Source organism: Opisthocomus hoazin, chromosome 12 (assembly GCF_030867145.1).
Source record: "Opisthocomus hoazin isolate bOpiHoa1 chromosome 12, bOpiHoa1.hap1, whole genome shotgun sequence".
NCBI classification, from domain to species: Eukaryota; Metazoa; Chordata; class Aves; order Opisthocomiformes; family Opisthocomidae; genus Opisthocomus; species Opisthocomus hoazin.
The window spans coordinates 22,100,629-22,116,999 of record NC_134425.1 but is presented as its reverse complement, the minus strand read 5'-3'; the positions used below and the strand labels follow the sequence as shown (position 1 = coordinate 22,116,999).

Sequence of the window (16,371 nt, the reverse complement as noted above, 5' to 3'; positions counted from 1 at the left end):
ACAAGTGTTGTGAGCAAACTGAGTGTGATAACCAGGGGCAAACTAAACTTCTCACATAAAAAACACACATCCTTTTAATTCTGATATTACTTCCCCATAAAATACTAAACCTTGAGTATTAAAACTGATGTACTGTGTTCCAGTTTAGCCATATTCATTTGAGGTTAAGGAGATAATCCTCTGAGCTTTGTGTTTTCCTTGTAGTCTCTTACTTTCCAGGTGAAAAATAAGCTGCAGTATAAACTCACAAATTAGCATGACACTTGAACTCTGAAATGCTGTGGTTTAATGATAAATACTTCTACAATATAATTCTTGCTCCTAAATACATCTGGAAGGAAGACAGAAGCAACTTTTATGTAGGTGATAATGTACTTTGAGGCTAATTATAAGATGTAAACAATATGCTTGTATTTCTATATATAAATCAAATAACAAAATAAGATTTAAAACTTTAAAGATGTTTAGGAAATCTGTGTTTGGGAGAAGTAGTTCAGAGAAGATGGTGTGATGTGCATCCTTTAAGTACGCTGGCAGCATTGACAGCTCTTACCCTTCAGGAAGCATGATTCAGATTCCAAAACAGCAAATTATTTTTAATTTTTAGGTGTGTAGGTCTTGGGTACCTATTATTTGGTTTATTGTAATACTTTATTTTTTGTTGAACGAGATTTGACATAAATTTTATGGGTTTCTCCAGTGTAAAAGCTATTACTGTAAATTATGTGATGGTAATGGAAAGAAATAGAAAGACATAAAGTTCTTACTTTGTTTGTCCCTGAGCCTGGCTCTGTAAGAACACGCTTATAAAAACTAAGCTGGTTTATCTGGTATATGGTAGATTATCTTCAATAGCTAGATAAGAGGGAACAAGTTGACAATTGGCAAATGACTTGTTGATCTATGAAACAGATGGAAAACAGATTTTTGTTAAGCTGATTCTGTAAAATGGAGGGTAGCAAAGGAACTTGAGTGTGAAAATATACTTGCAGTTCCATGGTGACACAGAACCACGTATTAGAGCATACTGACATGTGATTTATTTGTGTATTTCTAGGGGGGATTTACCCTATACAGAGATGGTTATTGGAAACCACAGGAACAGAAGCCTTAAAGATAGTAGCTTTTATATTGTTAGATTGAGACAGGTGCTATAAATACTAATTTTCAAAGCATGAATCAAAGAAAGGTTTTTGATTTTAAAATCCTTTCTCCCATTATAATTAATATTCAGTTGTAACACTGTCATCTCAAATAATGTAAACTCAGCTTATCTTTCAGGTTGACATAGATTAGGAATCCTATTTTGGTAAACAGTCTACAGACCTGAGGAATCATAGGGCTCATACGTAAACTTTGAAATGAGGAGATGTAAATGGATTTGACTGAGTTTTACTGTGAACAGATATGTAGAGACTGACCATGCAGGAAGATCAAACTGTAGATATGTTTCAGTATATCCATATGAATTAAGTTGTTCCATTTCAGCAGCAGTTTATTCTTGGCTTCTCGGGTATCACAGAATCACAGAATGGTAGGGGTTGGAAGGGACCTCTGTGGGTGCTAAGATCTTTTTTTATTACTTTTGCTGTTGGTAGGCTTTTATATAAAGGATTATACTTTAATAGTTTGGAAACTTAAATGTTGCTGTCATCATTGATGTAAGAATCTTCTTAAGGACTAAATTTATTTGAAAATAAGGCAAGCCTTTTCTCCTCATTCAGCAGGAGATTTGGTGCTAATTCACGGAATTGTCTGTACCAAGTAAAAACTAAAACAAAGTGTATTTTAATGACTTAAGAATTCTGTGCCTACATGACAAGCACCTTCTCTTATAAGTCAAGGACAGCTCTTTTGTTAACCTTTCTTTGTATTGATTTAGTAAAAATAGGCAGTAATACTTATAATATGCCATTATAATTTGTATGCACTGTGAGGGTTATGTTGTCATGTTGTCTATAGCAGACAACAGAATCTCATGCATTTTTAACTACAAATTAGTATTTCTGTGATCACTGAAACATTTCAGAGTCGGTAACAGTGTTAAGTCTGAGTTTCCTGTACCACCGTCATCATATCTATAAATGCAGACGTTTCCTTGCAGAACTCTCAAGAATCATGGTTCTCAGTCACTTTTATTTTTGTATTGGCCATAGGTTTACTTCAGCAACTGTTACCCACAAAAATCCTTCATGTTAGATAGTTTGATGCCTACACTACTATGATAAAAGGTAAAAATTAATTGTAAATACCAAAAAGTAGTTAATGTTGTTGGCCTGTTCTTGGTCAACATGTTTCTAGGGAACGTACCTTTGCTTATGTGCATTCAGTGTTACAGAGGGTATCAGAGATAAGGGTACAATTGAGTGCAAAATCAGGATGCTTCTAGAAATGTACAGATTTGAGATGGAGACAATGGAAATGTGCTTACAGTATTTAGATATTGCAAGAGCATGAAAGGTAATGTTTTTTTGCTAATGCCAAAAAAAAGTTTAAAGACCACAATATCAGCTCCAACTTGATTGAGACTGCAAAACCACTATTAGATTCTTTTGCTGAAAATGTCAGCTTTCTGCACTCTGAATAATATCAAGCAGTCCACCCAGTTAGGTTTTTCTCTGCAGTGAAGGGAATTTGATTATACTGGAGGTGGAATTATGGCTCTAATAGTTACCACTCATTTCTTAAAGCACAGCTATGTAACTGAACCCAACATTTCAATGAAATGTATAGACATATTTTTTAAACACACCATGCACAAGTTTTCCTTCCAAATTTTTAGGTTCAATGTTAATTTTGCCTTCCTTCTAATAAAACAAGCACTGATATTTCATTTTCCTGCCCTTACTATTTATTGAAGCCTATAGACATCATTATTCCTTTGGGTTTCTCTCTCACATCTGTGCAAGTGTACAGCTATTGTCACAGTAGGGGTTGGGTCTGCTCTTACAGAAATAATGAAAAGCTCCCCCCAGGGGAGTTTTTGCTTTGTATTGGGATTGGGAGCAGGTGTCAACTAGGTAGGAGTATCTTGCCTTTATGCTAAAGACAAAAAACAGATTAGAAAGCCGGGGTGGGGGGGGTGGGGGTGGCGGCTGGCAAAGCTCGTAGAGCTCAGCTTGGGGATACTGGAAAAATTTACGTACAGAAGACATGACTGGTTATGGGAGCTCACCTATATGCTCTGGGGTAGCCAAAAAGCAGCTGCATTCTGAGCACATAATCAAAAAGTTACAAATGAGACTGAAATATTTTTCAGGCCATTTGGGTACCTCTTCAATAGAGTTTTCCCCCTTTTCTCCACAGACTTGGGCATTGCAGGCTTGCTATTTGTTTTATTATTACAGGTTTACTGTTCAAAGACAATATAACTTGGGAAAGAATAGGGATCACGTTATTTTTAACGCACGGACAAATATACCTTAAAACTTCATCATGCTAACCTAGCCCTTATAAGAGTTACACAGACAAAAATGACCTGTGTAAAACTATGTATTACTTGTTGAAAGAATCTGGAACTAACAGAACGTCACAAATAACATTCTGTATCATATAGGTCATGGTGAGATATTTATTACTGAAATCAATGAGAAGTAAATGAAATCTGTCAATAAATGTTTTAATTAAATATTAAATGTAAAAGTTAACTAAATTTTTTTAACACTTCTCTTCTGCATGAAATGCATCTAAAAATAGTGCCCATTTTCATTCTTTCAAATTGAAATACGTTCTTGGACCAGTATAAAAACTGATATCAGGATGCGGCCTCAGGAGTCTGATCTACAAGCTTCTGATTAAGTTCTTTCTAGACATCTGACAGGGATAATTTTGAATTTGGGAAGTACTGAAGATACTAAATTCCCTTTTTTTTTTTTCTTTCCCTTCCTCCCCCTCTTAAACTTCTAACATTCTAAGCATTTGTAAAATTTTTTTTTGTCATTCTAATGAGAATCCGTGAATACAGCTGTTGTTCATCTTTTATTTTAAAGAAAAGATTTTTCAGTTGCTAGGGTCTTTTTTTTTTTTTTTTTTTTGTACTACAGTCGGCACAACAAACATTATGGTTTTACATACACTTGTAAATATGCCCAGTGCGAACTGGCAGGTCACCTTTTGTGAAAGGTTTGCTATAAACAAAATACCAAAATAAACCCAAACAAACCAGGGAATAAAATGTAGGCTAATGTGGAAGTCATATTAAGTATTCTTGGCAAATTGCAATGTATGCAGCAACCACTGCACGTTATTCAGACCTGCTCATCGGGACACTGAACAAGCCTGCTGTACAGGTGCTAGATTTTGATTTAATAAATAGTCTGTACAGTATCAAACTATATAAAAAGTTTAAAAACCACAGTGAGAATTATTATATTTTAAAAATTTTTCTATATTGTAAAAATTTTAAAATTGGGTCCAAACTACCATTTTAAAAAAGGTATGAAATGTGCAGTTTTGCAAGTGGAAACAAGGGGCACAAGAAAGCTTCTATAAGGGTTAGTAAGAATTGCTTTGTGATTTCTCTTTATCTTCATATATCTGGCAATCACACAGACCTTAGAGCAGTTCTCTTCAGGCAACTAGGACATGAGCTAAAAGTATCATCACTGATTTCAGTAGGGAAGATTGGCTGCGATAAGGAGTAAAAGGCTATCTTAGGAGACAAATGTACAGTACAGTCTATTTATGTAAATACTTGGAAAATGGAGGAACAAAATTATTTTTGAACTACAGAGCTGTGAAATCAGTGAGCCATATGGATCTATAATATATATGGCAAAATAGCTTAAAACCCTAAACCTTCTTGAAAGAAAACTGTTGTAAGTCTGCATCTAGAATAACCTAAGTACTTAACTGTGTTTTAACCAAAAGCTGCAAAGATTACATATTTCCAAATGTACTAAAATTAATATAACTCAGTATCTTTAAAAGGCAGTAACCCTTTACACTTATTTCTCAGAAAGCATAGAGTGAGGAACCGATAATTAAAGGCAATATAAATTGTAGGCAAGATGAAACAGATGGCTGTAACGTAATTCTTGAGTCTTAACTGGCACTTAACACTAACTCTACTTCCAATTTGTTAAATACAATAAGACACCTATGTTGACATACACGTGGTGCACTTAACTACTTTTATTTATGTAACTGAGGTATTAAAATTGTCTTGAAAACCAGACATCTAAAGAAGAGAAAATGATATGAGTAGTCGTTGTTTTCAGTCATCAATGATTAGTAGTTGTTGCTTTTTTTTCTTCCAATATCCTTAGCTTATAATTTCCATGAATAGTGTCTTACTCCTCCACTAGATAGGTAGCTTCGGAAGATGGGAGGAAGTCCATCATTTTTCAGCAAGAATTAGTTATGAAGACTTTGTTTTTTTTTAAATGAAGTATAATAAGCTAAAAATGTGTGCATCTCACACACTGCATATAGTACACTTGTAATATATACACTGTCATTATACACAAGCATCTTGTATGTACACTGATACCACCTTCAATAGCAAATTAGAAGTCAATAGATAGTGAACCTTGTGCTGTATCTTCTCTTCCTCTAACATAGATTTCACATGGAATCTCCTCCATCACCCTGTCTTCTATGACTTGCTCAGGGCAGTCATGCGTTTGTTTGAAAGTGTAACTACTTTTCTTGAATGTGCTATTAAATGTTTTCATTGGCTGAGGCTGCGCAAAATCATTGCGAAAGGGAAGTTCCACGGAGCTGAGGTTTGTCCTGCTTTGTTTTATATTAGAGGCCTGGGAGCCACAGTGGTGGTCATGAATGCACCTGGAAGCTGCTGAAGGGCGTCTCATTTTCTGATAGTTTTCAAGTTCTTCTGATAAATCCGCCAAATCTGCAGAAATTTCTTTGTCCCTTAGTGAAAACAGTTCATAATGTGGAGGATCAAATACTTCCTGGAAACCAGTTTTATTGAAAGCAGTCTTGCAAGCCATAACCTTTTTGCGAGGTTGCTTTACTTGCACTAGAATTGAAATGATGAGAAGAACTAAAACTATCCCTGATGTGATGCCAATGATTGTTCCATGAGTCTTGGTGATTTGTTCAAACAATCCATTTTTTTTCTTTTCTGTAAAGTAAAAATTAGGATTATGATAAGGCTTTTATTATTTTCCACACTCTGATCATGTATTAAAACAAAGTAATCTGCATTGTGATTGCCATATAAGTGCTGTATTAATTAAATGACTTAATGGCACTGGAGACTAGCCCTGCATGTCAGCGGGATTTATATACTGGATCTGTGCGTTTGTTCATCAAGTCTCATTCCCAGTCTGCATCAGTGGCTACCATCTGATAATTCAGTGCCAGGTGGAACACTGTGGCCAGTGCATGCCGACTCAGCTGCGATGTGGCTTCAATCCTGAACCTATACTGATCAGTTCATACTCCAAAAGCCACAAGTTAAACAGGAGTTTAGACAGCTACAGATGAGATGCTTCTCTTACCATAGTTTCGTCCTGCTGGTAACGTTCCCATTGATGTCAGCTAAAGCAAACTTAGATTTAAAATTATGCATTGGTTCTTTAAAAGTGAAATATTATCATAGTGATGTCAGGTTGACTGTACTGTTTGTTTCCACACCTTTTGAAAACTTAATGACTGCGTCTATTGTGTAAGTCTGTTACTTGTATTCCAGTTTTAACCATCCACTAATCAAGTCAGTTGGAAAAAAGAAAGGGGAGGGAGGCAAGGGGGAACCAACCAACCCAAATTATATGGCACTTTTGGCTAGTACTTCATATGAAAACGCACAAGATGGCAGCATCAGAACAAGATGATTTTCCATACTTAAAATTCTTATTTGAAGATTAAAATTTTCCAGTTGGATTTCTGTTCTGTAAATGTACGTGTCCTAGGGGACTAAAAAGAATTCTACACTGAGACCCTGCAACATCTTAATGGGGGAGAAAAGCATTTAAGACTATGCAGAAGAAAATGTAGTAGCCTAAATATTGCATATTATTTTCAGATTTCTGGCTCCTGGCACCTGGATATGTGTGTTATGCATCTAAGTACTCCCCACACAGTGCATGGAGAGAGTTATATACCATCATATGCTATTTGAAACAATCTGTATACTAGAGAGAGTCCCGAGCAACTGGCTATCAAGAAGTTGTATCTGAAATACAGTTGTACTTCTTAGACTGTTTACTCTGAGTTACCTTCCTTCACATTAAAGGTATAAATATATCTCCCCTTGTCCTGCCTAGATTAGACCTTAGTGTTACTATACTTTGTAGGAGGTACGAATTTCAGTGCTATGGCAGTTGTCTCATCTGCATCTAGGTTTCTTTATTATCAGAAGATATTCCAATCAAAAAGTTGTTATGCAAAAGGTGATGTCTTCTTCAGTCTATTAAAAGAAATTGCACACATCTGACTTTTCTATCATTTTTTCTGTCACTGGGCTTAGGCATAGGGTAGGTCACAATATGCTCAGATTTAGGTAGCTCGATGTGAGCTAAAAGAGAAATTTGGATGCCTGCAGGAATTGAGCACAACTGGTGAGAAGCTTTTTTTTGAAGGCTAGGTATAGCTCATTTGATTGCATCAGTCTTCCTTCAGTCTACTTTAGCTGGGAATATGGATCCAGTCTTCAGCTGTCTCTTAATTATCTGCTGTGCAAGTATTAAAGCAGAATTTGGATTGTATTCCACATAAAACATGGTAGGTTATTCAGCACCAGATACAGCAATTTACAAGTATTGGGAAAGACGCTTTCTTCACATTGCGATACATTTTTTAAGGAATGCATTTTTTAAAATACTGCACTACGTGAGTGAACTGTGGATTCTAAGCAAGACTCTAGAAAGCAGTTGGTAGAGATGGGAAAGAGATCGAGAAATTGCACTTAAGAGGGGGAACACTGAGTATTATCAAAGCTAAGGATTGCTTAGAGGAAACTTATTTCTCTATTGAAAACTTGGGAGTTATGGATCAGTTTTGTTAACTGGAAAGCTTTCATAATATACCTTGCATCAGAGTATTTATTAGTGGTGTGAATTTTTTTGTTTACCCAAAAAAGCAATTTCAAAGTAGGGTTTTTTATGTTTATTTACTAAAACAAGTTTAAGCTGGATTTGTGTGTTGAAAAGCCATTTTATTTCAAGATTTTCTGTAGATAAGGTTTTGACCCTTCCTGCAGGGTCAATTCTCTTTGAAATGGAGTATGTATTTAAATCTTTCAGTAGTTTTGTGTTCTGGCCTATTTATGCCATTCTCTTTGTCTAAAAAAACCCAAGCTCAAGTTTGTGGTTTTATTGTTTTATTTTAGCCAGAAAAATTGTTAACCTTAAACTGGTTTTGTTCCAACTCTGAAAATTTAGTTATTGGTGAAGCACAGTTAGCAGAGTAACAAATTCCTCAAATCATGAGAATTTTTCCTACAAAACCTGATACTGAAACAAGCCTCTACTGTAGTTGTGATGGTTTAAACCATACTCCTCTACTCCATGTTCTAGAAGCCTCTACCCCATGTTCAAGAAGTAGTGATTTACATGTGCCTGTTTTCCATAAGCAATTACTTCTTGCTTCCTAACAATTCCTCCTTCCTCCCACCCATTCTCACACCATATGCAGCAGCTGCATTTCCTCTGAGATAGTCTGTGATTAACAACTTAAAACAAATGTTTTAGAATTGTATTTGAAGATTGTTGCTTCTATTTCAGCCCTGAGAAAGGCCTTTTTGTGTTTGAAGGCTTGTCTTTGTTCAGCTCTATTTTTTTCTGTCTAGTAAAAAGGTATTAACCTGTTCCTACAATCCTTGCTTCATTTAAAGTTTAGAAATGAATAGGGTGCAACCTGGCAAATACTAATTTCTGCTTCCTTTTAAGCCGACATCCTTTTAAAACAGAGAGTATATGCTGAAGAGCAAGAAACTTAATTATAAAGCAGTAAGATCAATATTCAGGATGCTTACATGTCTTCTGAGTTTAAATAAAAAATTTGTAACACCTTCCTGAGATTAGCAGAATAGCTGTCTTCAGCATATTTCCAGGCAAAAGACATTTCATGACTGCCTTGAAAGGCAAACTGACCAGCCTAGTTCATAAAGGCTACACTTTGCTCCATATTCACCTCTGCAGTGATTTTCATCCCAAGGGTATGCACAGTTTTGAATGCCATTGCAGACTAAAGAATTATTGATGCACATGTTGCTATGGCAGAAGTAAGTGTTGCCTGAGCAGGGAGCTGCAGGAGAGAAGAGAAAGAAAACATTAGGAATTTTCAGTAATTCACGCATTCCAATACAACTAGTAAATTCCTGTTATTTTTTTAACATGCATACTCATTCTTTATGTCTGTTTGAAACACAATCACTTTTCCTGCACATCACTAATTATCAGATGATTTACTGTCTCTTTGTGTGGTTGCTTTCAGGTGTATTATCAATGCTACCAAAAAAAACACCTGTCTTGCTCAAAATGGGTAGCACATAGACAGTCACACAACACAGATAATGGAAGAAGGCTTTAATACTTGTCTTTGAAAACTTAAAAATCACATGCTCACCATCAATTGTATACTTATTCAATCTGCTGTGCATCTGCTATGTAGATGGAATAGCTGGTTGTGAAGCAGTTCCTGAACATCTGCATTTTAGAGCCCATTAATATCTTAAGGCAAATCAGATTTCAGCTTGTGGAGGACTGTTTCAGTAATTGCAAGAGACTTCAGTAACTGGAGGCATCTAAGGCATTCCTGCTTGTGAATCAAAGCTCTTAGATCCTCCTATTAGAGCTAATGCAGGGATTAAGAGAGAGTACAGTTTAGCTGTTTATCTATCTGCCTATATATAGTTTGAAAATAAATAAATTATCTAAAAGTTGCCCTAAAGATTTTATGTTTCTGTGAATGTTTGTTAGCTTCTTGACATTAGAAAAATATATTAAAAATAGTAGTAATTTTTTCTGGTTGTTGTATAATATACATATGGAATTATTTACGAATTCAGGGCACTGGACAAGAAATTTATTTTCCCTTTATCTCAGTAATGTGGTATTTTCAAGATTAGTGGAGTCAGTTATATATTAAATAGCAAAGATGTATGATAGACTACTACTTGGTTTTATAGCAAGAATTTATTCTTGAGCAGTCTGGATTCTCTGAAACATAATGCAAAACCCAAAGGGTACAGCAGAGGAGGGTGACTAGTCCTAAATACAGCGTTTCCCACTTAGTCCTACTGTTAGGCTTCAGAGTCTCAGTGACAAAAAGAGGAGTTAGGCCTAAGAGAAAAGAAAATTCAAACCTTTAATTCTGAATTTGCATTCCCTAAATCTAGTATGCATTGTCTTCCCATTTCTTACTCCATTGAATTTTGGTAAGCTATGCTTGTTGGTTTTAAGATTTTGCATTAGCTTCCTGTTATGCTTAACCCCTGGCAACCTGGCAAGAAGTTCCATGCAGGAAGCTTGTGCTTCAGTTGTAGTGCAAGTGCTGTAGTACTTTAATGTAATACAGAATGTGTTTAGAAAGTATTTTGGAAGAGTTTATCGCTGTAATTTCTGTGTTTAAATATGTCACAGTAACGATCACATCTATCTTCCTCACTCAACTGAGATGAGAATTTAATTGTTGGGAAAGTAGATTTAGTCTAAAGAACACTGTTTTAAAATAGGAGCAATGCTTAGGAAGGTACAGATCACACCCATTGTATCAGTTACGAATTAGATGACGTTAGGTGCAAGAAGGGTCAGGTGCCCTGGGAGGAATACAGACACAGTGAGTGTGCAGGGATGGGGCTGGGAAAACCAAAGCCCACCTGGAGCTGAATATGATGAGGGACACAAAATGCAACAAGAAGGGCTTCAAGTGTATCGGTAACAAAAGGAAGGCCAAGGAAAATATGGGCCTACTGCTGAATGGGACAGAGGGGAGCTTCCTTTGATGCCTGGGAAGGTGATAGAGCAAATAATCCTGGAAGCCGTTTCCAAACACATCAGGGACAAGAAGGTCACTGGGAGTAGTCAGCATGGATTTATGATGAGGAAATCATGCTTGACTAACCTGATTGCCTTCTAGGATGAAATTACTAGCTTAAAGCGCTGTCATTAGAGGCACAAAGTCCAGATGGAGGCCATCACTAGTGCTGTACCCCAGGGGTCAATAGTGAGGCCAACACTGTTTAACCTCTTCATTAATGACCTGGATGTTGGGACAGAGTGCACCCTCAGCAAGTTGCAGAAGATACAAAACTGGGAGGAGTGGCTGATAGACCGGAGAGTTGTGCTGCCATTTGAGACAGGCTGGAGAAATGGGTTGACAAGTACCTTACAAAGTTCAACAAAGGGAAACAAAGTCCTGCAGCTGTGGAGGAATAACTCCACTTATGTGTACAGGCTGAGGACCAGCCACCTGGAAAGCAGCTCTGTAGACAAACGCTTGGAAGTCCTCAAGGAGAAAAAGTGGAACATGAGGCAGCAACGCACCCCTGTAGCAAAAAAAAGCCATCAGCATCCTGAGCTGCATTAGGAAGAGCACTGCCACTAGGTCAGGGGAGGTGATTCTTCCCCTCTGCTCAGCACTGGTGAGACCACATCTGGAGTGCTATGCTCAGTGTTGGGGTCACCAGTACAAGAGATGTATGGGGGGATCCAGGGAAATGGCATGACGATAAGGACTAGCAGCATCTGACATGACTGGTTTGGGTTGCCCTGAGTGGTTGTGGAGTCTCCATCCTTGGAAATGTTCAGCAACTGACAGTATATGGTCCTGGAAAACTTGCACTCCTTGATGCTTTCAAACCAGAGAGACTTCCTAGTTAAGTTTCTACATCAATAACCTTTTTTCAAGAATGTTTTATGCCCACTTTGTTTCAAGGGCCAAACCATTTTTCAGTGGGGCATGATTCAGTGAGACATAAGTTCAACCATGCAATTACCTGGTAAATGGAGGAATTAAATCATTTTCCTACACTCAGACTTAACTATGTCTTTAACTGTTTCAACAACTGCTACCGTTTAGGAAAAAAAATATAAAGGAACCTGGTTGGTGTGTTGTCAATGTGCCAAACTACCACCTATAATGTAGCAAGAGTGGATGCTAAGGCAGTTCACATTATTAATGGTTTAAGGCACAATGTAAGCATTATTCTGTAAGCATCATATGAAATCATGATACAGCAGCATCCTGGCTTGTATCAGGAATAGTGTGGCCAGCAGCAGTAGGGAGGGGATTGTGCCACTGTACTCAGCACTGGTGAGGCTGCACCTGGAGTACCATGTTCAGTTTTGAGCCGCTTACTACAAGAAAGACATTGAGGGGCTGGAGTGTGTCCAGAGAAGGGCAATGGGGGCTGGTGAGGGGTCTAGAGAACAAATCTTATAAGGAGCGGCTGAGGGAACTGGGGCTGTTCAGTCTAGAGAAGAGGAGGCTGAGGGGGGCCCTTATTGCTCTCTACAACTACCTGGAAGGAGGCTGTAGTGAGGCAGGTGTTGTTCTCTTCTCCCAGGTAACTAGCGATAGGATGAGAGGAAATGGCCTCAAGTTGTGTCAGGGGAGGTTTAGACTGGAAAGTAGGAAAAAATTCTTTACTGAAAGAGTGGTCAGGCACTGGAACAGGCTGCCCAGGGAGGTGGCTGAGTCCCCATCCCTGGAGATGTTAAAAAAACGTGTAGATGTGGCATTTCGGGATATGGCTTAGTAGGCAGGGTAGTGTTGGGTTGACGGTTGGACTTGATCTTGGAGGTCTTTTCCAACCTATGATTCTATGATACATCATGATATAAGCATTGCCTGAAATTATGCTGCAATCAAATTCCAAAGGGATTCACACCTTCTCCCTGAAGGACTAAATGATGATAGACTAAAACTTATGCAGGAGTATCAATCTAGATATGAAAACAGGTATCCCAGACAACTTTAAGCAATTCATAGAAACCGGAAGATGTACTCAACCTTTCTAACCATTATACGCAGATAATGGGAGAAAGGCTAGTAGTTTAAATGGAAATATTCATGATGCAGACTACAAAAGAAAAGGCTCTTGGCCTTATTAGCGCATATGGGGAGAAAAGACTTTAGTTTTTCCTTCTGAATTTGGAAAGAAAGATTGGGCAAGGATAAATAGCATCATAGTTTAAACAGAATAGCTTAAAAATGCTATGTATGTAACAGGCTATATATCTACTAAAATATTTCTGACTGTGTGATAAAGGAGGATCTATGAAATTCGTGTCCAGAGTAGTTATCATGGATCCATGTGTATCTGCTGATGTTTCAATATGCATCTGTATGGAGTTCTACTTCTTTTGGAGACACAGGAAGAATTATGATGTAAAACACGTTCTCTTTTTTATTTCCCTAAACAAGGGAATTTTTTCATGTTTGTGTATTCTTGAATGACTCATTCTGCTGCTGCTTCTCCATCCGCCAGCACAGTCTTTATCTTACATTCCTGTGTAGTTGCTTTAACATTTTAGGGGGATGGCTTTTGCTCACAAGTTCATGAAGACGGGACAAATGGACTTCATTTTCCTTTTGTTTGTTATTTGGGCAGTACAAAGTCTAAAAGTCACGATGATTGATTGGTTCCAGTCCAGGACTTCAAGGACATAGCTGGACTTTTCTCATAACAGCTACCTAAGTCTGGTACAATGTTCAGTGTTCTTTATATCTAGCATTATTCATGTATTGAATCAAGCCACAAATCAAATACATTGATTTTTTAACATTGCTGTTGGCTGAACGAATTAAATCTGCAAGCAGCACTAGGTGTGTGTTAGGTGACTGTCATGCACAATTAGTTCATTTATGTAAATCTTTTCAGAAATATTGATTGTTTTCATGGTTGGCTTCACATAATTACAAACCATCAGTAAAGTAGAAGAGAAAAATAGCTTAACAATCTGAAAATAAGATATGCACAGATTCACCTTTTTCAGTTAGAAAAATTGCTTATCACTAGATCATTTAAAAATATATGAAACAATTTTCAGACACATACTTTTCACCTACCCTATCCAATAAAGACAGTATCTCAAGTTAGAAGATAAATAAGAATTTACAGAAAAGAAATCTGTACCTTTACAGATTTTATTCTGCCAATGACTTTTGAGTTGCTTTAAAATCATGAGTTTGGAAAGTTATCTAGCTTTAGGACTAGTTACTGTTTCAACCTCTTGCATGCAAAAAACCAAAACAAACACCACAAAAAAAAAAAGCCCCAAACCCAACAACAACAACAAAAAACCCCACTCCAATATTTATATTATAAATGGGTAATTTCCCTGGTAAAATTCATAGCATTCTGTAGATTGAAAGCTGGAATAACTTGTGCTATCACTAATATTACTAAATGTACTGAAATAAAAGCTATGGGAAAAACAGTAACAAATTTTGCAAGCAAGCTGTGCTTAAAACTGATATTTATTGAAACAGACAATATCTAAAGCTTATTAAACGTCTACTGTAGGTTAAACAATAGAATAGTTTGAACCATGCAACTGTTTCTTACTACCATGTATGGAAAGTAAGCAATAAGCTATTTCTCTTAAGTCTTTGTTACTTTAGAAAGATTACAGAAAGTAACTTTTTCCCCATGTTACACTTTACTATTTTATGGAACTGAATATAAAATCTACTTGTTACCTATAACCTGAACTTTTTTGCAACATGATGACCAGGATTCCTTTCAGGACTGGCTACAGACATGTTCTGTCAAAAAAAGTTATTTCTTTGACAGCAAATCTGTACTATTTATTCTTCTAGCAGAACTTTTTAAAACCCGTTAGCATAAGCATCGGTCTGATTTCCTGAAGTGGCAGACATGTTTTATTCATTTCTCCCCATGTATCTCAGATCTGCTCTGCAGTTCTAAACTTAGTCTACTTTTGCGCTGAAGATGCCACTTACCTTCAGGTTCTGCAATGTGGACAATGTCATCCTTTGTAAATATATGAGGCAACAAAACTCCATTAAATTCAGAGAGAAAGCACTTAGAAGAAATCTCACAAAAAGCTTTCAATAAACATCTAATTTACAATGAGAATAAAGACTATCTCTAACCGAGGCTATGAAATCCAAACAGAAATCCAGATTGCATTTACAGCTCTGCTTTTAATACAGCCTTCTTAAATAAATTTTAATTTAACTGCTTATCCATGGTTGTGCAACACAACTGGGCTTTGCCAAGGGAGCATGTCTGGCATTTAGAGCCACAGGTGGCTGAGGAGGAGGTGGCAGCTTAGGTGTAGCTGGAGCGGGTGCAGTACCACATCAGAAATTGAGGGTAGGGCTGTGGATAGGAAGAAGATCCAGACTCTGCAGGGTCACACGTGTTTTTGTGTCTTCTGAACACCCAGCGTGGACTTGAGAAGAGCCTGTTGTGTGTCTGGCAAGGAACTGGAAGATGGGCGCTGCTGGCACAGCATGCTTTGGTCCCACTGTTGTCTTTTTTTAAGTTATCTTTTTTTAAGTAAGTCTGTGCTCATTTGTTGAACCCTCTGTGAGAAGGACATAGCCTGGGACTATATTATTACTGAATTAAAATGAAAAATAAACCTTTTAAGGATGGAAGAAAGCCTTTCTTCAGGAACCATGCTTATAACTGCAGTAAAGCAAGTATTTAATTTACCTGCTAGTATGTGAAGGAAACGGGAACAATCTTTTTTGTGTGTTCCTGCTGCGTAATGCATAGCTGGTGTTTTTCCTAAAGTACCTGAAGTACCCTAATACTAGGAGAATAGGCACTTTAGAATCTACTTACGATCCACAAATGAAGTGAACAGCATTCTGAATCTGCTTAGTCTACTGCCTTCATCTGCCCACATTCGTACCACACCTGTCCCTGTCTGCAGTGTGACATCGTTTGCTACGGTGCTGCAAAACTTCGCCTTCAGGTTTTCAATAGAACTACTTCCATCATACACAGCAACAAAGTTTCTTTTGCATTCATTGGAATGCTCCATCTGATAGTCGAGAAATCGCAAATAAATCTGTTTTTAAAAAAAAAAAAAAAAAAAGAAATGAATGTCTCAAGGAAAAGTAATACAGAGAAGACAGTTTTCTTTCCTAGCAAATCTTAAAAAAGATGTTTTGTCCCCTTACACATATAAGTAATTCTTCATTCACAACACTTTTAAACTTACGTTTTCTCATTAAATGTCAGTGTGGATTATTACTTCAAATTTGTCTTAACTATCTGTTTCACTTCTCCCCTGTTCCCCCAAACAATATTTATTTAATATTTACTCCGATATATTTCCAATCCCCTTGGGGAAAAAAGTAAAAAAGCAATACACTTGCTGAAGAAAGCCCTAAGCAGCTCTGCAAAATGTGCAATTGCTCTAGAAGAGATATAAGGAACACATAAATGTGCTGAAAGAATTTTAATGGTATTTTGACTGT

At 37.0% G+C, this 16,371-nt stretch overlaps 1 protein-coding gene across 2 annotated transcripts in view; it reads right to left on the bottom strand.

Moving 5' to 3' along the window:
• Positions 1-263: 263 nt before the first annotated feature.
• NETO2 (neuropilin and tolloid like 2) overlaps positions 264-16,371 on the bottom strand; it is a 37,830-nt gene continuing 21,722 nt past the window's right edge. For both annotated transcript variants that reach the window (XM_075434208.1, XM_075434207.1), the window contains exons 7-9: positions 15,731-15,959; positions 9,100-9,213; positions 264-6,088 (exon numbers count right to left, since the gene is read on the bottom strand). In XM_075434208.1, coding sequence (XP_075290323.1) covers positions 5,508-6,088; positions 9,100-9,213; positions 15,731-15,959 — 924 coding nt within the window. In that variant the 3' untranslated portion in view covers positions 264-5,507. The remainder of the gene's footprint in view (positions 6,089-9,099; positions 9,214-15,730; positions 15,960-16,371) is intronic.